Raw genomic sequence first — 20,753 nt, 5'->3', positions numbered from 1 at the left:
TTTTGTCTTCATAGGCTCTCGTCTCCACCCCTGCCACTCAAGAAGCCTAACTTGGCCTCTGCAGGCACTCACTCATACTTAGCACATGGGAGGCAGGTGTGTGAGAGGTCTGTTGTAGGTCAGGTTTCTTAACAAATACTATTGGTCTGGGCTGACCTACTTTCTTTATTGGGAAGGAGGCTGTCTCATGCACCATAGGATGTGCAAAAGAACCATCCCTGGTATCTCCTCCATAGATGCTAATAATACCTTTAGTTGTGGCAGTCCAGACACTGCTCTGTGTTCTCCTGGGCAACACCACCAGTATGTCCCCCCATTTTCAGTTAAAAAACCATGATCATACTGTGACCTGCCTAAGCCTTTCCATTTGGGATTTCTGTAAAGTCAGCAGGTTTTTGTTTTTCCTTTAGGGATAGGACCATACTCCCCAGAAAAGAATTCTCCATTCTCCAGATCAAGAGCTCATATGGAGGTGCAGTGTCCTGAAAGCAGGTGGAAAAGCAGCTTGTGGGGGGGGGGGCTTGATTTTATGCACACACTCTCTATCTTTTGCAAGGGTAAAGAGTGCATCATGGTAGAGAAGGGGACCAGAAATTAAACCATGTCTTCACCTTTGTCCTATATCTAGACATACACACTGCTCCAGCCCCCATATCTTCAGCTCCCTGGGGCGTGGTGGTACTGCAGAGAGCCGCCCCCAAGCCCCACTCTGCTGGCCCAGGAGCTGCAGCCCTGGGTCTGCTAAGCAGGTTCACTTTCTTCTTGTTGCCTCTGGATTCTAACATTTCATGGCTCCTGTCTTCTTTCCTATTGGTCTTCCCCCCGCTCCCCCCCCCAATGTGACTTTATGCCTTAAAAAAAAAAAATCACAGTACGTCTTAGAGGACTCTGGAGAGATAGGAGATAAATGTATGTTCAGTCAGCTGGGATCTAGCTGAAGCTGTCCCCCTTTATAATTAGAAACATAAATATGTCCCTGCAGCGACTCCTTTTCAGCGCCTGCCTCAAGACACTGGGAAGTGAATTTGCAGGAAGCTTGCTTGGCATTCAGGTTTTGGAGCAAAAGTTATTGGGTGTCTCAGAGATTTTGTGTTTTTGAGTCCTAGAGCCGCATCCTGGCCCTTTCCTTCCACATGAGAACTTGGCTTTTTAGTGACCAGAATCTGTGTCCACCAAGTCCAGTATCCTTCTCTTGGACTAGAATGCTGATGTATACCAGCTAAGACTGGGCTCTAAGATCTGTATAGACCATGACTCCCCAGTGAGCATGTTTTTCAGGCAGCCCCAAAGACTGTCTTTTAGCTTTCAGCTTTCTCTGGTTGCAGTTGAGTCACCTTGGTTAGGTGTGATTGCTTTCATGTCCCCCAGTCACCTTAGTGACCAGTGCTACTGATGACTAATAAACATAGTCAGCTTTCCATTCATTCAAGTCTCAAAAGTGTAGCCTTATTGGCCAGTAGTTAGATGACTTGCTGTGACCCCCCCCCCCTACACTAACTGTCTGCAGTGTGGTTGATAGTGGAAGGCAGGAAAAAGCACTTCTTACTTTGGGTCAAAACACTATGGCCAAAAGCAACCTGGGGAGGAAAGGGTTTATTTGGCTTACATGGCCACACCATAGTCCACCATCAAAGGAAGTCAGGACAGGAACTCAGGCAGGGGAGGAACCTGGAGGCAGGAGCTGATGCAGAGGTCATGGAGGAGTGCTGCTTACTGGCTGGCTCAGCCTGCTTTCTTATAGAACCCAGGACCACCAGCCCAGGGATAGTTCTGCCCAAAATGGTCTGGACCCTCCCACAGCAATCACTAATTAAGAAAATGCCCTACAGGTTGGCCTGTATCCTATCTTATGGAGGTGTTTTCTCAACTGAGGTGCCCTCCTCACAGATGACTCTAGCTTGTGTCACACTGACAAAAAACTAGCCATCACAACCGACCCCTTGTCAGTTTGACACACAGACACCTCACTGTCAAGCCATAACCTTCCCTTCCTTTTTTATCCCCAAGATCACACTGTAATATTAACATTGCAATAGAAAACATTTTAGGAACTTGAAAAGCCTCCACAGTATTTACAAATTCAAAGACATTAAGATTCAGTTAAAATTCAGTTCTCTTTAAAAATCCATACTTTCTTTAGAAACTCAGTCATTCAACTGTGGATTCCTGGAAAAAAAAAGTTACATACTGTTGGTTCACAGGCTGGTCTGCTTACCTCCTAGCCAGTCTGATCTGCCTCTAGCTTGCTTAGCAAATGCTGACATCATCATCTGCCGCCCACCACCAGGTGTGTGCACTCTCTCTAAGGGGTGCCCCCTTTCCCTTTCTTTCTCCCCCACCATCTCTCTGTCTTTGTCCCTCATGGCCCATTCAGTCCCTAACTCCTCTGCCTTTCCTTTCTCCCATATAAATCTCTCTATAAATATTTGTTGCATGGCATCTCATTCTTAATGATAACACACACTTCCTTACTTCAAGAGGGAAGAGCCAGGCACAGTCACAGTCTGAATAAAGTAAATCCAGACTTCACCTGTGTAAACAACTCAATGCCCGATGTGTGGGGTTCGCTCGCAATATTCTGGGCTCCTCCGAAGGATTTGGGGCTCCTCCTCACCGCTGCTGCTGTTCTTGGTGGTCATTCCATGGAACTGGCATCTCCAAAACTGTGGGGTCATCAGCGGCAACTAGGCTGTACTGCCACCAATAGCCTTATCTAGGTTTTTGGTGCTAAGCCTAAACTTTCTGCGTGAGCCCCTCAACCCTAGGCCTGCAACTGCTACCAAGGCTGTTCTTTTACCAATACCTCTCTTGGCCTCTCACAGTGCCAGGCCTTATCAGCTGCTCTCCATGCCCCGCCCCCCTTCCTGCCTTCAAAACCAGTCCTGCCTGGGACTCTTACCAAGTTCAGCAGCAGCACGAGGCACAACTGTGGCCACCCCTGGAGCACAGCTTCTGTATGCTGGGAAATGCTTCCCAGAAGGTTTCATTCGCCTCAGCAATGCTGATCTCTTTTTAATTGCCGCTAATCTCAGCTCCACTGACCTGAATTGATAATCCCAGCAAAGCAAAGATTCCACTTTAGTGTTTCTGGTCTCTTATTAATCATGGCGGATTCTTCAGCCCCAGCTGACCAGAGTCACAGATTCTTACTTCACAACGTGCAAAGACCCTGATGGAGTTTTTAAGTGACTCTCAAACTTCCCTCTGGAAACTTCACGAGTCCCACTTTATTGTCAGGGTTCCTCTCAACACACTTTTCTTCCAAGTTCCCACAGAATGGCTCATCAGGCTCTCAACACCCAACGGCTTTTGTAGCCCAAAGTTCCAAAGCCCTTCCCCAATCCTCCCCCAGACAACGTGGTCAGGTCTGTCACAGCACTACCTCACGGCACTCGTACCACTCTCTGTCCTAGTTAAGATTTCTGTTGCTGTGATGAAACACCATGACCAAAAGCAACTCGGGGAGGAAAGGGTTTATTTGCATTATGCTTCCACAGCAGTGTTCGTCATCTAAGGCAGACAGGACAGTAACTCAAGCAAGGCAGGAGCCTGGAGGCAGGAAGGAGCTGGTGCAGAGGCCACGGACGGGTGCTGCTTACTGACTTGCTCTTCATGGCTTGCTCAGCCTGCTTTCTTATAGAACCCAGGACCACCAGCCCAGGGGTAGCCCCACCCACAATGTGCCGGGCCCTCCCCCATCAGTCACTAAGAAAATGACCTACAGGCTTGCCTGCGCCCCATCTTATGGAGGTGTTTTCTCAGCTGAGGTGCCCTCCTCACAGATGAATGACTCTAGTTTGTGTCATGTTGACATAAAAGTAGTTAGCACGCAGACCTTAACAAGTTTCCTGGGTGAGAAGATGGCATGAGCATGTGGGTTGGGGTGTACAGGGGACACCCTAGGTGGGTGAAGTGTGCCAGGCTAAGAGAAAAGCAGAGGGTTTGTGTGGGAGCAGTAGGGGTGAGTGAAGGGCATGGGGGATCATCCTGTGTCCATTTTGGTCAGAATGGGCTCTGGAAACTTAGGCGGGCAGAGGAACGTGAGGTCAGCTGTGGCAGGTCTGGAACATTCTGCTCAAGAGCGTGGTCTTTCCAAAGGGTCCATCAGGAGCAAGTAGTGCCCAGAGATCAGTGCTTTCTAAGTCCTCAAGAGGGGACAGATTTTCTGCCTTCTGATGTCCCATAGCACATGGCACCTTGTCTCTTATCATCAGCCTGTACCTGCACTCAAGGATTCAAGAGCTTTTGTGGACCTGAGTACTATTTAATCACAACAGAGAACTTACCAAGTTCAACAAGAATCTATCCCTTTGCTTTAAAAGATAAACAAACAAACTAAAACAGTGGATGATGTGGTCTGGTGAGATGGCTCAGTCAGTGAGATGCTTGCTGGACCAGCACCAGGTCCTGAGTTTGGATCCCGAGCACCAGTCCATAAAATGCCGAGTGGATGGGGCAGATCTGTATCTGGGACTGGAGGCTTCCTGGGGCTTGGTGATTCCTAACCAGGTTAGCCAAAGTGGTGAGCTCCAGATTCAGACAGCGTCTCAATAAATAAGGCAAGAAGCACCGGGAAGACCTGGAATGATGGCCTCTGGCCTCTGCACACGTGCACAGCAGCACATGCACATGCATGTGCACACTCGTGCACGCACACTAATGATGAAGAGGGAGGCTGAAGAACACTGAACTCATGGTTACACCTGTGGCTTCTGAGAGTCAGCACTCACCCTCAGCCCAAACTCCGCACTCCAGATCTGCAGCCCACAGTTTACAGACTCTCTGCCACCAGGCCTCACCAGCTCCATTAACAAGCCCTGGGAGGGATGGAGGCAAGAAGGTCAGAGGTTCAAGGTCATCTTCAGCTACATAGTGCATTTGAGGAGTGTCAGTATAATCCAGCTACAAGAGACCATCTCCGGAATCAGTACCGGAAGAGCAGACTTGGAGCCACCACACCCCTTGAAGCTGCCTATCTGCGACTTTCTAATGGTTGGTGGTTGCTCATCCACTGAGGTGCTGCGTCACTTTGGCTCTTAGTTTGTGTTCAGTCAGGGTTATGTATGTATCTCCCTATATAGGTTCTATTTTGTGAGAAATCCAGTCTGCACTGGCTAAACATTCACATCCGTGGGTGAGCATCCGCCCACATTGTGTACGTGTACACGGAAGCCAGAGGGTGTCAGCCCTTAGCTAGTGTCGACCTTACTTTTTGAGACACGGTCTCTCACCGGACTGCCGTTTGCCAAGTGGGCAGGTCTGGCTAGCCAGTGAGAGGTCTGTCCATCTCGGCCTCTCCTGTGCTGAGAGTACAAGCAACGACACCACAGCTAGCTTTTTAAAGTGGGTTCTAGGGCTAGAACTCTGTACGGGATTCCTGTACTTGTCAGTGAAGATTTCACTGACTGAGCTGTGCCCCTAGCCCTAGAAGCAGTGATTTTGGTTTGGTTTTTGGTTTTTCAAGACAGGGTTTCTCTGGGTAGCCTTGGCTGCCTTGGAACTCACTCTTTAGACCAGGCTGGCCTCGAAATCAGAGATCCACCTGCCTCTGCCTCCCCGAGTGTTGGGATTAAACGTGTGGGCCACCACACCCAGCTGCACAGAGAACTTTTTGAGGTTTATTGATTTGTGTTTTTCTCAAAGTCAGTTTCGCTCACAATTCACACACACACACACACACACACACACACACACACACACACACACACACATACAAATTTATACCTCTGTCTCAAATCCAACACTGAATGGAGAAGAGACTCCACTGGTGGGCTGCTATAGACGAGCAGCCACTGTGTGCTAAGTGCCTTTCACACCCCGGCTCTTCTACTCTCACTCCCACACCACTTGCTGTGAGACTCTTTAGTAGTCTGGATAAAGGGACCAGGAAAGGTGACCTGCTGGAGACTGCGGAGCTAACAAGCCCAGCTCAGGCTCCCAGGGCCGGTGTCTCAAACCTCTGATGTATTGCCACCAAAAAATCGCTGTGTAGAGAACTCCGTTCGGCCTAGAGTTTAGCCCGGCTGTCCATGTAACATTGGACAAGCAATAAGCTTCCTTGAACCTCTGTTTCCTCATCACTAAGCGGGGAGCAGCCCCATTACTGGGGCTAATTGTGAAGTCCAGTGGGATGGTCGGAGCATAGGTGAAAGCAAGAACCGGGTAGCCTTCCCCAGACCGAGGCTGCAGGACTCCATGGAAACCCTTACAGTACAGTCGGTCAGAGCTGAAGAAGGCGATTCACACAGGTGGGGTGATATCTTACGTGTATCCAGAGGGTCATCCATGCTCCACAGCGTGGAGGTGCACATGGCGTTCTAACCACCGCACCTCAGTCTCCTTAGTACTGGACCGCAGGCGTGTGCATGGTCAATGGCTTCTGTGGCACTGGTGCTCTAACTCGGGGCTTCTTGAATGCGAAAGCAATTACTCTACACAGGTTCTGTGACTGAGCTATCACATATACAGAATTCGACTTTTGCCACTGACCTATTGCTAAGACACCCTGGCCTGACTCCATGCACTGCAGAGATCAGAGCTGTGAGTGGTAAGTCCTTACATTTTGGGGAGAGTGCCAGAAGGGATGTCCAGGAAGCAGCGGGAAAGGCAAGAGCATCTTGGACTGGTCAAGTGTTGCTTCATTCTGATTGGACAGTTTAGGTCACGTGCCGTTGCAAGAACGAGGGGCAGGGAGCAGGGAGTGGAACTCACCACTTAGTTTAACCCGTGTGTCTAACCGGAAGTGGATGGGCCTTGATCTGAACCCTGATTGGGTTCTGGAAAGAGGGAAAAGACAGGATGCTGGGTAGACAGTGTCCTCCACACCTCGACACAGAATGTGAAAATGATGTCCAGGCTCTGGTGGGAGCAGCAAGAACTATAGTGCTGGGAGTATCTCCGTGTGAGGCCCCTGGGCCTCGAGGTCACTGCTGAGTGAGTTTAGAGCAAATATCAGTCAGCAGAGAAGTGGCTCCGGTCTCAGGAGCCAACTTCACTCCTCCTTAAAAGTGGCAACAGCAACCGAACAAATTAGCATGTCACTTGCGAGCTCAGACAGTTAATATACTTTATCTAGCTCCAGCTAGCATACTGCAAGCTCCCCAGGACCTGGCTGGAGGCACTACCGTTGCAGAGCCAGAAGCAGCCCACTGGGGTGGGTGCAGGGTGATGGATCCGAATCGGGCATCCAGCTGAGATCCGTCAGATGAGAGTGAGAAGGTGCTGCCTGGTGAGGAAGTGTGGAGAGGGGACGGCTGTAAGCCTCCTGCGGGCAGCCAGCTAGGTTGGCCTCCTGTGTGCATTTGAGTCGCTACGGAGGATTTCCGGGTTTCTAGCATGGGCATCTTGAGTGGGTGGCAATTTATTGAGGTGGCGAACTCTGGGTTGCAGATTTGAGAAGTGAATTTAGTTCAGAGGTGTCAACTTGAGAGGTTCTGGTTTGGCCAGAAGGTGCCGTTGAGTACAGAGGTCTGTCTGTAGCTACCCATAAGACGTTCCAAACTCAGCATGGCAATACGGGCCTCCAGTTTCCTCTCTAAACTGTTTGCCCACCTCAGTCTCCCTCTGCTCTCTAAAACCTATCAGATGGAGGTACTAGCAAGAACCCCATGTTCAACCTCTCACACCCAGTGGAGCTTGCCTCCTGACTGGATTGAGAAGCCACCAAGTCACTGGGCCAGTTGCTTCCCATTTGATCCAGGGCACCAGAAACAACGCCTGTCTGTGTCCCTCTTCAGCTCCAGGCTTTAGGAAAAGTGCCTCCAGTGATAGTCATGACTCCAATGGCTTAAGCTTGACTTCCTGTCCAGCTCTCTGTCCCCATGGCCTTCGCCAGGGGATCAGCGTCCATCAGGCCTTGGGGCTGACCTCGAAACCTGTTCTCAGACCCCGAGCTCTTCCTGTCAGAACCCATCTTTCCAGTTAAACCCTCTCCCAGTTCCTGGGCCTGTCCCTTCCCAGCTGCTACCTCAATCTGTGCTTGTCATCGTCCTTGGGACAACGTTCCCCAAGTCAGTGCCTCAACTTCATCAGACTCAGCCTCCCCACGCCCCATTATGTAACAAATGCTTCTCTTCTGTTTATGCTCAAGCGAGAGCTGCTGGTGACACAACCTCTGTAGCCTCATAATTTTACGTCAGTGTTTAACATCACGAGCATGAAGGAGGGACGCAGGGAAAGGAATCGATCGTGACCCTGTTATTTCAGTACTAAATTCCTAGAGTCCCGGGGTGCAAATTTTCCTGAATCACAGTTCTATATTCAGGTACCTGTAGAATTACCACAGTAATCATGTTTTTTTATTGGCCATGTAGATGCTTAGAGCAATATTGCAAGCAGCCTGTGACCTTGGGCAATGGCAAGTCATCCAGTGATGTTTCAATGCTTGGAACAAAATTGTCTCTCTTCTTGAGTTTGCCTTGAGATTACCTTCCTAGACAATTTATTTAAAGGCTGTGTGGTGGTGGCGCACGCCTTTAATCCCTGCACTTGGGAGGCAGAGGCAGAGGCGCAGAGAGGCAGAGAGGCAGAGGCACCTCTAGGTGTTCTAGGCCACACTGATCTACAGAGTGAGTGAGTGAGTGGTGCATGCGTGCGTGCGTGCACATCCCAACATGAAATTCCTGTCGGAAAGTCAGGCAAGACATACCCCCAAGAGTGAGCTGGCATTTAACTCCTTTCCTGGTGCTGGAGGCCAGCTGACCTCTGGTTTAGTAAAAAGCGACTTGTAATTATAGCTCCAGACAGTGTAGAATTTCATCTCCAAAACCTCTCCACCCAGGGGGGTCACCTCACTCTGCACAAAAGAGGCAGCACTGGCCGCGGGGTTGTGGCTTAGCTGGTCTGTGAAAGGAAAGCACTTAGCCGGCTCTCTGCTCTCAACATGTGTGTGCTATATTTACTGTCCCTCCACGGATGGGGAAAGGAAGCTTGCTGCATGGAGGGCCATATTTAGCTGAAGTCTGCACCCTTTGCCTCGTGTAGTCAGCTGAGATAAAACAGACCCCTGAGACGTGAGCTTTATGGGGAAGCATAAGCCTTTTCCTAGGGCTGTTCACAGAGTGAAAGGCAGAGATGCGGGACCTTCTGGTTCAGTCCCTTTTAGAGAGAGGAAGCACTGGCTCATGAAGGTCCTCTCACCTCCCACCTGATTATGCACATTTTCTGTCCTCTTGGGCTAACTGAAACTGGTGTTTTACAGGTAATCAAGTGGCAACAAAGAAGATATCAATGGAACAGCCTATAATTTGGGTCTGTAGTTCCAAAATAGTAGATAAATTAATGGTAGAGACTAACTTGTTAGCACACACACACACTTTAGAAGTCAGAATGCGGGGGGTGGGGGGGGGAGGGAAGAAGTCAGAATGCAAACCTTCAAGTTCAATAATTCTTTGACTAGAGCCAACCAGGCCCGTGACTTACAAATACTATCTCATAACTAAAATAAAGACTGAAAACAGTAGGGAGAGAAAAGACGGAAAAGTCAAAAAGGTTTTGAAAGACAGTCATCACTTAAGGAATTTATATCAGCCTAAAAGTCATTTCTTCTCCCTGAAGTTTTTCCTCGCTTAGCGGTAGCGGGAAGGAGTAGAGACTAAGTAGGTGAACTCCAAACACCCAGTGGTGATGACCTTTGAACCATATTTATCAGTACAGTCTCCAAGGGGCAAGGGGACTCACCCCAGTTTTTTTGAGTGAACAAAACCAAACCAGTTGTTGTTTACAGTGCTGGGGGTCACGTCTCTGCTACGTGAGCACTCCATACCCGCCCTAGAGTTACTTTTTAAAGAATAATTTTAATTTTTAGTATATGTATGCAGTGGGGAGTGGAGTAGTATGTGCACTTGAATACAGGTGGCCACGGATGACAGAGGCACCGACAGAGGCCTCGTATCCACCCCCCACCCCCCGCCCCCCGGAGCCTTTGTAAGCTGCCTGCGAGGCTTCTGGGACCTGAGTTCAGCTCCTCCAGAAGAGCAGTGCATTTTTTTTTTTTTTAAAGTCCTGAGCCATCTCTCCAGCATCCCTAGAGTACTCTGAGGTCATTTGTTGTTTATGCTGCTGGAGGCTCTAGCCCAGTACCATGTTGTTCATGCTAGGCCAGTGCTCTACCACTACTTAAGGCTGGGGGGAAAATGCTGTTTTCATTTGACAAAGTTAAATAGGAAACAAACTCAAAAGTGACAAGTTGACTACACAAAGGAAATAGTTTCAGAAGCTGTTCCCACAGAGCCCGAGCCTGCCTGGCCTCGCAATGGCACCCTTTGAGGGCTGGGGTGATTCCAGAGGGCAGGGTGCCTATTTTGGGCTACGCATTGGAAACAGGTGTTTGAGACAGGATGACTACTGCTATGCCCATTGGAAGGGACAGTTGCTGCTCTGTGTATAGCAGAGGCACAGTTGTCAGGCATCCGTGGTCATTAGGCAGCTTTTCTGCCTCCAAGAATAATCGGCAGCTGTTTTGGACTTAGAAGGCTGGGGCTAGCCTGAAAGAATTAAATCTCCTGTGGCCTCACTTTCTCATTCCGGGCTGTCACAGAGAGACATCTGTACCACTTTGATCCTGAACTGTAGCCTGATCACTGGGGAGCATCCTTTATCCCAACAGCATTCTTCTGGCCGTGGGGGCTTTTTTTCACTGACAGCCTCCCATTTTATAGAGAAGCTGAGGGGCCCAGAAGAAATAGGCAGGACCACAGCCGCTGCATGTGTTCAGCCCACTCCAGCTGTAAGGCCTGACTCACATGCACCGTCTGAGATCTTCTTGGTATCTCCTAATCACCACTTTGGGATACACAGCATTCTGGCCTGTGATGGCGTGTTCACACACAACTTGTTAGCCTTGCCATGCCCTGTCTAAGATCTAAGGCAGTTTGACATTTGAGCCTCCTGCTTGGGGCTAAGCTTATATGTGTTCCTGCAGCAGCCTGCAGTTCCATCCTTCTGTGGCTGTGGCTTTCTGCTTTTCAAAGCCCGAGTGAGTTGCAAGGTCCATCGTGGGTGCGTGTTCGTATAACACCACTGCCTGATTTGTATGTTTTTTTGTTTGTTTGTTTGTTTGTTTTGTTTTTTTGAGACTGGTCTCTCTGTAATAGTCCTGGCTGACCTGGACTCACTTTGTAGACCAGGCTGGCATTGAACTCACGGTCTCTGCCTCCTAAGTGCTGGGATTAAAGGCGTGCACACCACCATGCCTGGCCTCACTGCCTGATTTTGTAAATGCACATCTTCATGAGAGAACTTTGTAAATGTTTTTAACATATTTTACAGGTTGGGTTTTTGAGTCTTGCTCTTTCTTCGTGTTCTGTTGGTCACCATTCTGAGCACTTTGGAGCTGTTTAATGGGGTTTCTTGGCTTAAGCATTTCTCTATTCACCTGATGTGGCCTCCACCTCTGTCTGTCCTACTGTCATACGCGATCATCCTTCTCTGTTTATGTCTTGAATGGTCAACTAAATTATAAGCTCCAGAAGGTACAGTTAAGTCCCTTATTTGCATGTGTGTTTCCTCAGGGCATCTTCACACACTGTAATCTCAGCAAGTATTTGCTGATGGCTTTGCAGTGGCCAGGGCGATGGGGTGCTCCCTGGTGGATTCACAGCAGAGGCAGCTTGTCGGGTACCGGTGTCTGATGAGAACTTTGCACTTTGGATATGTAATGTAAACAGATATTCACAGAAGACCTGGGGGGGGGTTGTGCCCAGGTCTTCAGGATTGATCAAGAACAGAGCTTATGAGGGAAGGTTTGTGGCTGTGCTGCCTGGGCCCCGTGTGCTGCATGGAGTCTCTCACAGGGCCCCTGAGGTGAGGAGGGAAGGTTTGTGGCCTTGCTGCCTGGGCCCCGTGTGCTGCATGGAGTCTCTCACAGGGCACCTGCTGTAGCTCACGTGGCCCCTGAACATCTTTGCTTTTCTCTCGGAGGGCATTTCTTCTCTTGACTGTTATTCTTGTCACCTGTCAAGTATATGCTATTTCTTTAAAATCAGTTCTCGTTTTTAATAATGCAAAACCCACTTAGTAAGTGGTCAGAACATAAGTTTTTTAAAAACCGAAGCCTCTGTGATATAGCCACTAAGTAGGAAGCTGAAGAAATCTGTTAGCAGTCCAGAAGTCCTGTGGACGAAATTCAGTATTTTGGTGTCAGGTAGTTGTCCTTTAATACACTTAGCTGTGCTCCTGAGAATGTTCTAGTTAAGTGTCCAAATGCCTATTTTAAAACTTACAACTAAAATGTATAATTGGTGTGCTAAATAGGAGGACACAGGAGACTTGGTTGAGAGAAGTTCTGACTTGGATAAATGGTTGTTTAGAAGTTAAGGACACTTGCTCAAGGAGTTCCTGTTTACAGAGGCTGGCCCGAGATGACGGGATGAGAAGACTGGGCAGCTCGGTGCCCTAACCCTCAGACCCACTGTTGCACATTACGTGTGTGCAGACACGGGACAGTGGGAGGAGCAGTTTTATGTGATCCTGGGTACAGTATGCACAAGGGATAATTTGTTTTTTTTAATTTGTTCTCTATTATTAGCCTTCTAATTACTCAGATTGGATGAAAGCAAGAGAGATCTTGTTCTTAAAATAACCGACAATTATTTAGCCCAAGATGGCAGGCAGAAGCATTTCATTTTAAGGAGTCTAGGTTGAGGAAGCGTCTTTTACTACTGAGAAATTCTGTACAAGCTTTTATTTTCATTGTTTTTATAGCTCTAGCTCCCCGCGTGTAATTATTCTAACAAAAAAAAAATGCAATTTCATACATACCTAGAAAGGATTGATTCAACTTTCCTCCCATATGTCGACATGCCTGTTACTGGGAAAAATCAGGCCTGATTTACTATGGTCACAAAAGTGTCCAGTATCTGGATTAACATGACTATGTATTTCTAGGGAATTTTGAATTCAACTTCTCTCTCTTTTCACAGCCCCCTAAAGAAAGAATACCCAGTTCTGTTTCCCTGATGAGGTAACCTTGGTTGAAAAATGAATGTCTAACCTGGCATTCTTAAAAACTACACATGTATCTTTGATGATTTCAATTTTCGTAAGCTGGTTGGGGCCCAAAGCACCCGATCAGCACAGTGATAACAAGCCATTCCCCAGCTGTTTTGACTAGAGTGTAGAGAATTTCATTTCTCAGTAAAGACGCTTCTGCCAGGAGATAGTCAGGGACACGTGGCTTTTGGGACCTTGCAAGTTGACGTGCCCGGGACAGGACTTCTGTTAACGCGGCCTGCGCGTGCTCTCCGGCTCTACACGCAGTACTGAGCGCTTAGATGGCCTTGTCTTACCTCTATGCCTCTGCATCCCCGGGAGCAATTCCCATATTTTTTTGTGCCTGTGAAACTTGAAAATCTAAATGTGGGGTGAAGAGTGATTTTTTAAGGATTTATTTATTATGTATACAATATGCATCAGGTCACATTATAGATGGTTGTGAGCCACCATGTGGTTGCTGGGAATTGAACTCAGGACCTCTGGAAGAGCAGTCAGTGCTCTTAACTGCTGAGCCATCTCTCCAGCCCCAAGAGTGATTTTTAATGACTACACCCCACCCTCGTGGAGGTCTGGCCGAAAGCTACGAGTTGCTGGGTGGGATGCTGAAAGCATGGGCCTCCTTTTCCTCTCCCTGTGCGCTGGCTGTGTGACAAGGCTGCGGAGTGTGGAGCGCATGCGCAGGGCAACTGCTCATCCTTCACACTCATCCTAGTCTTCGGAAAATAGGTTTTTGGAATTTGTTTTAGATTTATTTTATGTGTATGGATGTTTTACCTGCGTGTATATTTGTGTACTACATGTGTGCCTGGTACCCTCTGAGGTCAGAAGAGGATGTCCAGGTCCCTGGGACTGGAGTTGCAGATGGCTATGAGCTGCCGTGTGGGTGTTGGGAATTGAACCTGGGTCCTCTGCAAGAACAAATGCTTTTTAAAAACCCCTGATCCAACCCTCCAGCCCACACATGTTATATTTTAAAATCATAACTATTAATGTATACTAATTGCCTAGATCATGTTTTCCTGTGACATTTCCATATGTTCGTATTTATATTTCGGTTGTGTGTCCTCTCAACTACACTTTTTTGTCCTCCTCTCTCCCTGGGTCTCCTACCCTCCCTACTTTCCACAAATGAAAGAAAACATGTTGTCTTTATCTGTATGGCTTATTTTGCTTAATATGACAACTTTCCAGTTCTGCCCATCTTCCTGTAAAGGACATGACTTTGTTGATGAAAGCCCATACCTTTATCCATGTGCCTTCTGATGGGCATCTGAGCTGGTTGTATAACTCAGTAACCATGGAGAGTGCTGCAGGAAACATGGGTGGGCCTATCTCCATTGCATGCTGACTTTGACTGTTTGGAGTGTAGACTCCGGCGCAGTAGAGCTGGCTCCGTTGGTTCTATTCTTAGAGGGTTTATGTGTGTGATTTAGGACTGCCTGTCTCCGTGGCTGTAGTAATTCACATTCCCACCCATGGACAATAAAGGTCCTGTCTCTCCCACATCCTTAACAGGGTGGCTCCTTTCTGTTTTCTTGAAGATAGCCTCTCTCACTGGGGTGAGGCAGGACCTTAGTGTAATTTTGATGTCCCTTTCCTTGGCCGTGGAAGATGTTGAGTTGTTTTTTTTTTTTTTTTTTTTTTCCCAAGCATTTATTGGCCATCTGTTTGGCTTCTTTTTAGATAAATGTATGATTGGAGTCTTTGTTGCTGTTACAATTTGGAACATTTTTTCAGCTGGCCAGGGTATGGCATGCTTCAAACCTGCTCTATTCATTTTCTCACTGATACCCTCTCCTTTTCACCTTTTTTTGACCAGAATAGAAAAAGCAGTTAAGTTCGTTGCAAGAGGCCACAAGTTGGGCAGTAACTAAACTCCTGCCTATGGCCTGACTTCTAAGCCCAAAGCAAAGATTTAGTTAAAAGCAAGTAGACACTCCCACATCGGAAGGAAAGACTTGAGGCCAGGCATGGGGGTACACACCTTTAAGCCCAGTACTCGGGAGGCAGAGGCTGGAGGATCTCTGTGAGTTCGAGGCCAGCCTTGTCGAGGACACAGAGAAACCCTGTCTTGAGGGGGTGGGGGAAAGGAAGGAAAGGCTTGGGGCTGGAGAGGTGGCTCAGCAGGTGGGAGCACTAGCTGTTCTTGGGGACCACCCATGTGGTGGCTCACAACCATCTATAACTCCAGTCCCAGGGCACCTGACACCTCTTCTGGCCGTGTGGGCACCAGGTATGCCTGTGGTTCATATACATTTATACAGGCAAAACACCCAGACACATTAAATAAATAAATATACAAAATATAAAAAAGAAACGTAAAAATTGTAGAGGTGGGGATGGCATTTCTCCACTGTCCTGTTCTATCAAGAGTTTTCACTGCCTATAGCTGTCAAGTATATGCCTGCTGATGAGCCACTGAGATAAATAAATAAAGTAGAGTATATTGTCATTTGAAAAGCTTAAAAAAAAGATAACTCCCACAGACAAGAACTTGAGATGCTATACAGTCAGCCCGTCATGCCTACAGATTTCAGATCCAACTATGAAATTTTAGCCAACTATGGACTGGAAATATTCGATGGACATGTATGTACCCTGTGCAGATATTTATTCCTGCCATTATCTTCTGAGTGTTTAACTTAGAGTCTCTATTGCTGCGATGAGACACTATGACCGACAAGCCGGTTGGGGAGGAAATGGCTCATTCGCCTCACGCTTCCACATTGTGGTCCATCACTGAAGGAGGTCAGGGCAGGAGCTCAAACAGGACAGGAACCTGGAGGCAGGAGCTGATGCAGAGGCCATGGAGGGGTTCTGCTTACTGACTTGCTCCCCATGGCTTACTCAGCCTGCTTTCTTACAGAACCCAGGGCCACCAGCCCAGGCATGGCACCACCCACAATGGGCTGGGCCCTCTGGGCCCTCCCTCATCAATCACTAATTAGGAAAATGCCCTACAGGCTTGCCTATGGCCAGATCTTACGGAGGCATTTTCTCAACTGAGCCTCCCTCCTCTCCAGAGACTCTAGCCTGTGTGGGGCTGACATGGAACTATGCAGGACACTAAGAAATACAAAATAACTTCGTGTTGCATTAGGCACAGTAAGCAAGGGATCAGTGATTTAGGATGTACACAAGATGTATAGGCTACATGTAAGGAACAGCACTGGTTTATAGAAGGGCCCTGAGCATCTGCAGATCTTGGTATCCGGGGGTGGGGGGGGCAGGGGGGAATAGGGGAATGGAGGGGTGGGGCTGATCACTCACAGGCAGGCTGGAATTCAGAGTGATAGTAGAAAACTCTCAGGTGACATGGAAGGACAACTCATGAGTAGAGAAATAACGCTGAAGAAACTGAATGGCGGATCTTCTGAGAGAACTCTCTTAGGTCCATGTTTAAGCTATTCTAGTAGTGACGTGGGTCGTTTTAAGAAGGTAGTCTGCATCATACCAGGTTCCATGAAACCAGACAAGCCCAGCCATGGCAGAAGTGGAATCCTCACCCCCATCTGCTTGCTAGAATGTAAGTAGAATTTTGTGTCACATAAAATAATCCATGTAAATATGAAAGCCACTGCATTTTGTGGCAGTGGCTCTCAGGAAGAGAGCCATGAAGCAACAGTTTAACCCATACAATAGCCCAGCGTATACAGACTGGTTGAGGCAGTCACAGAGCAGAATGCAGTGTGTGGCTGTTTGGATGTGTGCAGTTCTGGGTGTATACATGCAAAACAAAACAAAACAAAACAAAAAACAACTGGCGAATACACAAGAAAACATTTAGAAAAGGAACAGGACACATTTCTGTCCTTAAATATACGTATGTGTGTGTGGGTGTGAGAGAGAGAGGCAGAGACACAGAGACAGAAAGACAGATGGAGAGACAGAAACCGAGAAACAAAGACAGAGACAGAGAAACAGGAAGAGTGGGGAATGAGGACAAGAAGAGCAAAAGTAGAGTCTCTGTGACGGTCCGTAGGTACTAAGAGCACGGCCCCACACTCGGGACCCCAGTTGGAAGCGCAGCTTCTGTAGCCTGTCCATCCTTACAGAGTTTTTCCCTTCAGCGCCTCTGTATGTGAATCACTCAGTTTTAAGAATGAAGTCCATGAAAGACCACGTTGGCCAATCCCTGTGCTATGGTAATGATACTGGCAGTACATACTCAGTTTACTATTATGTTAGAATACTTAAGCATCGAGCTCGCTTCTTTGTGCAAACTTTGCAGTGAGAGCTGTTGGAATCACAATGTGCCCCTCTCCCCCACCGTGTGTGTGTGTGTGTGTGTGTGTGTGTGTGTGTGTGTGTGTGTGTGTGTGTGTGTGTGTTTTGAGATAGGATCTTGCTGTGTAGCTCGGGGCTGCCTAGAATTCCCCATCTCCTTTAGCCTCCTGAAGGCTGGAGTTACAGGAGTGTGTGCTACACCCCTTTCTATGCCTAGTTTTTATTTGATTTGTTCATTGTCCTAAATTTTTTACTTAGAAGGAGAAAGCCCAAACCAAGTGGAATCATCGTATTTCATGGAGAGATGCATTCCTGGATGTACTTTTTGACCACATGACCTAATTTATTTATTGCTACTGATGTGTAGACATGCTAAGTGTAAAGAATGACTTTCCTTTTTTCCCACAGGAAGACTATGATCGTCTGAGACCTTTATCTTACCCCATGACCGACGTCTTCCTCATATGCTTCTCTGTGGTAAATCCAGCCTCATTTCAAAATGTAAAAGAGGAATGGGTCCCAGAGCTAAAGGAATATGCGCCAAATGTCCCCTTCTTACTAATAGGAACCCAGGTGTGTCTGCTTTGATTTTATTCATTTAAGAATAAGCTCTACAATTAGTTAGCCTTGGGGGATTGCTCTCAGACAAGACCCCATGATTAGCAAATGATGCGTTAAATGTTTCAAATGGGTAATTCCTCTATTTCTACATAAAAATAACCCCCTAAATTATATTAGTATCTCTAAAATCTTATTTTGTTTTTGTTTTTGTTTTTGTTTTGTTTTTACTATATAGAGATTAAATGGGACTATATGCATTGGTTTCTTTTAAAATACATATTATAGGACATTATTGATCTTTCCTAATTAGATTGATCTCCGAGATGACCCCAAAACTTTAGCAAGACTGAATGACATGAAAGAAAAACCTGTCTGTGTGGAACAAGGACAGAAACTAGCGAAAGAGGTAAAGAGTCCCTGCTGGCTTTAACACCAATGTGCAGACAGCAGCAGGAACCAGCTGCGCTGTGCCTCGGCCCGCCCCGCTGCTCTCCCATTAGTCCCCCTTATTTCTGCACTGACACAATGAGGGAGACCTGTCTCCCTGGCTGCAGACACGAAAGAATGTGAGCTTTTAAGTAACAGGAGCCTGAAATCTTCCAGTAAAAAAATGGCAGAGCTGGGCTTCCAGCTCCCGTGCTTGTCCATCTATGCTGTGTTTACACTAAATTGGCTTTCAAGGCATCTGTAGGAGACAGCAGGAGTAGAGGCCGAGACTTCACACCCTTCTTAATTATTTAAACATCTGCACTGTGCCAAATTAGGCTCTGTTTTCAGTTTATATTCCTGCAGGAGCAGTTCAAGTGACATTAGGTGACAATTTAAATCTTTAAGAGATAATTATAGATTTCTAAAAAATATTTAGAGACATATATTTTCCCTTACCCTAAAGCTAGGTTCTTTTTCCCCACCATATGACTACAAGTTATGAATTCTTCCTCCTCCTCCTCCCCTTGCTCTTCTTCTTCTTTTTGGTTTTTTGAGAAAGGGTTTCTTTGTGTAGCCTTGCCTATCCTGGAACTCACGAAAATCCACCTGCCTCTTCCTCCTGAGTGCTGGGATAAAAGATGTGAGCTACCACACCCAGCTGCTGCTGCTCCTCCTCTTCTTCTCCTCCTCCTCCTCCTCTTTTTGGCTTTAGTGGGATTTTTGTGCAAGTGCAATCTAGTAAATTCTTTTTAAATGTACTACTAGGAGATAGAAAGAAGCAAGAGAACTTTCTGGAGGATGGCTTTTTCCCAAAGCAAAGATAGATGATTTCACCAGCACACCACTTCTGAAATTCCTTGTGTTGATTTTATAATCTTGGGGAGAGAAAGAATTCTAAATGCATAAAGGCAAAAGGTGTAAGTGCAGATGATCTGACTTCATAAATTTGTGCTATCACACTGGATGCCAGAAACAAGTCAGATCGGTGTATCGGCATTAACGTTTAGTATACAGGAACCCCTTGCATAAAATGACTTAATCAGAAGAGGGTATATACCCCAGCAGAAAAGTGGGCAAAGAACTACCATCCAAAGTCTCCAAGTTTGAGGAAGCTTCCTCTCCAGAATGAATAGATATTGTGCATTCTAGCTGGGCATGGTGGCACATGCGTTCAATTTCAGCATGCAGGAAGCAGAGGCAGGCAGATCTCTGCTCAACCTTGAGCTGTGAGAAGGCCTCCCTGACTAGCACCATCTTCCCACTTCCCTCTGTTTTGTCCTAACACTTATCAGTGTCTGCTCTGTATTCCTTTTCTTGCCACACCGCAGGACATCTTGGTCATTGACATGTCCTTAGCAGCTAAGCAGTTGCTTAATGTATAGAGTATGTAATATTTGATGAGCGAATTTTCCAGAGAAGTCTGGAAGGCCATACACTAGTGTTTTAGCAACCGTATCCCTCTGAGTATTGTGGATATGTGTGATGGGGCTTTCTTGCACAGCTGTATTTTATAACTCCCCTTATAATGTGTTGTTACAGAGTTGTGTAAAACTGTCTTATATAACTGTAGCTTTTTTTTTCCTTCCCAGATAGGTGCATGCTGCTATGTGGAATGTTCAGCTTTAACCCAGAAGGGTTTGAAGACTGTGTTTGATGAGGCTATCATAGCCATTTTAACTCCAAAGAAACACACAGTTAAAAAACGAATAGGATCAAGATGTATAAACTGCTGTTTGATTACGTGAGAAGCATCTTTAGTGGCCAAGGAAACTGGCCATTTTCCCCAGAAAGCATTTGAAATGCTACAGCAATGTCCTGACCTCTTACAGTGAAGCAGTTTAACTCGAGGTGGGAGGGAATGTGTCCTCTGCATTCTACAGAGTTCACTGAGAAAGTTTCGTAAAGGTCTAAGCGGCAGCAAACAGCATCTCAAGCCACAATCTACTATAAATACTTTATTTCAACTAGAAGGTACAATCTCTCAGGGGTTTCATAGTTAAAAAGCTACAATGACATCATGTGGAAACGACATTAAGAGAACAACAGTGCTGTAAATGGACTGCTTGGCTTTGACCGTAGACATTTCTGCACAGCCCTTATGGAATCTGCACAATGAAATAACTTCTCTCCCCTTTCTCCTCTTAATTGTTCTTGTATGTAAGTTGCTTTCTATTCCAGTATATCCAGAGTGGTGAGACAGCCAGGCCAGCCACGTAGCCAAAGGTTGCTCCGAGTGTACAGGAGATGGGCCACACCTAGGAAAGAACCACAAGGTTGGAACCAACCACTTTCATTAGTACTTGAGCACAGACTGAGTGTAACATAAACATTTCTGTAGTGAGGGTTAGTGTGCTTTCTTCCAGAACAGGTTTAACAGACCATGACTGCATCCATCATAAACACTAACAATGTACACAGTTCAGTTAATGTGCATTAAACAGTACAAGGCTTCCGCGGTTGTACATTAGCTTGATGTTCCCCAAATTGCATGAAATACATGCTAAAGTAACATTGAAAAACTGGGACATAGTTCACCATGATCC

At 46.9% G+C, this 20,753-nt stretch overlaps 2 protein-coding genes across 5 annotated transcripts in view; one reads left to right on the top strand and one right to left on the bottom strand.

The window, feature by feature from the left end:
• Rhoq (ras homolog family member Q) overlaps nucleotides 1–19,955 on the top strand; it is a 34,443-nt gene extending 14,488 nt beyond the window's left edge. The window contains exons 3-5 of one of the 2 annotated variants that reach the window (XM_051159495.1): nucleotides 17,629–17,697; nucleotides 18,092–18,187; nucleotides 19,800–19,955. In XM_051159495.1, coding sequence (XP_051015452.1) covers nucleotides 17,629–17,697; nucleotides 18,092–18,187; nucleotides 19,800–19,955 — 321 coding nt within the window. Of the gene's footprint in view, nucleotides 1–17,628; nucleotides 17,794–18,091; nucleotides 18,188–19,799 lie in introns of both variants that reach the window. The other variant, XM_051159432.1, reaches the window with a different exon arrangement.
• A 359-nt stretch (nucleotides 19,956–20,314) lies between these two features.
• Pigf (phosphatidylinositol glycan anchor biosynthesis class F) overlaps nucleotides 20,315–20,753 on the bottom strand; it is a 33,000-nt gene continuing 32,561 nt past the window's right edge. For 2 of the 3 annotated variants that reach the window (XM_051159317.1, XM_051159274.1), the window contains exon 6: nucleotides 20,315–20,465. In XM_051159317.1, the coding sequence (XP_051015274.1) occupies nucleotides 20,352–20,465 (114 nt within the window). In that variant the 3' untranslated portion in view covers nucleotides 20,315–20,351. The remainder of the gene's footprint in view (nucleotides 20,466–20,753) is intronic. The other variant, XM_051159343.1, reaches the window with a different exon arrangement.

Source organism: Acomys russatus, chromosome 1 (assembly GCF_903995435.1).
Source record: "Acomys russatus chromosome 1, mAcoRus1.1, whole genome shotgun sequence".
NCBI lineage: Eukaryota > Metazoa > Chordata > Mammalia > Rodentia > Muridae > Acomys > Acomys russatus.
Note: the sequence above shows the minus strand (reverse complement) of the source record. Positions and strands in the feature narration are given on the sequence as shown.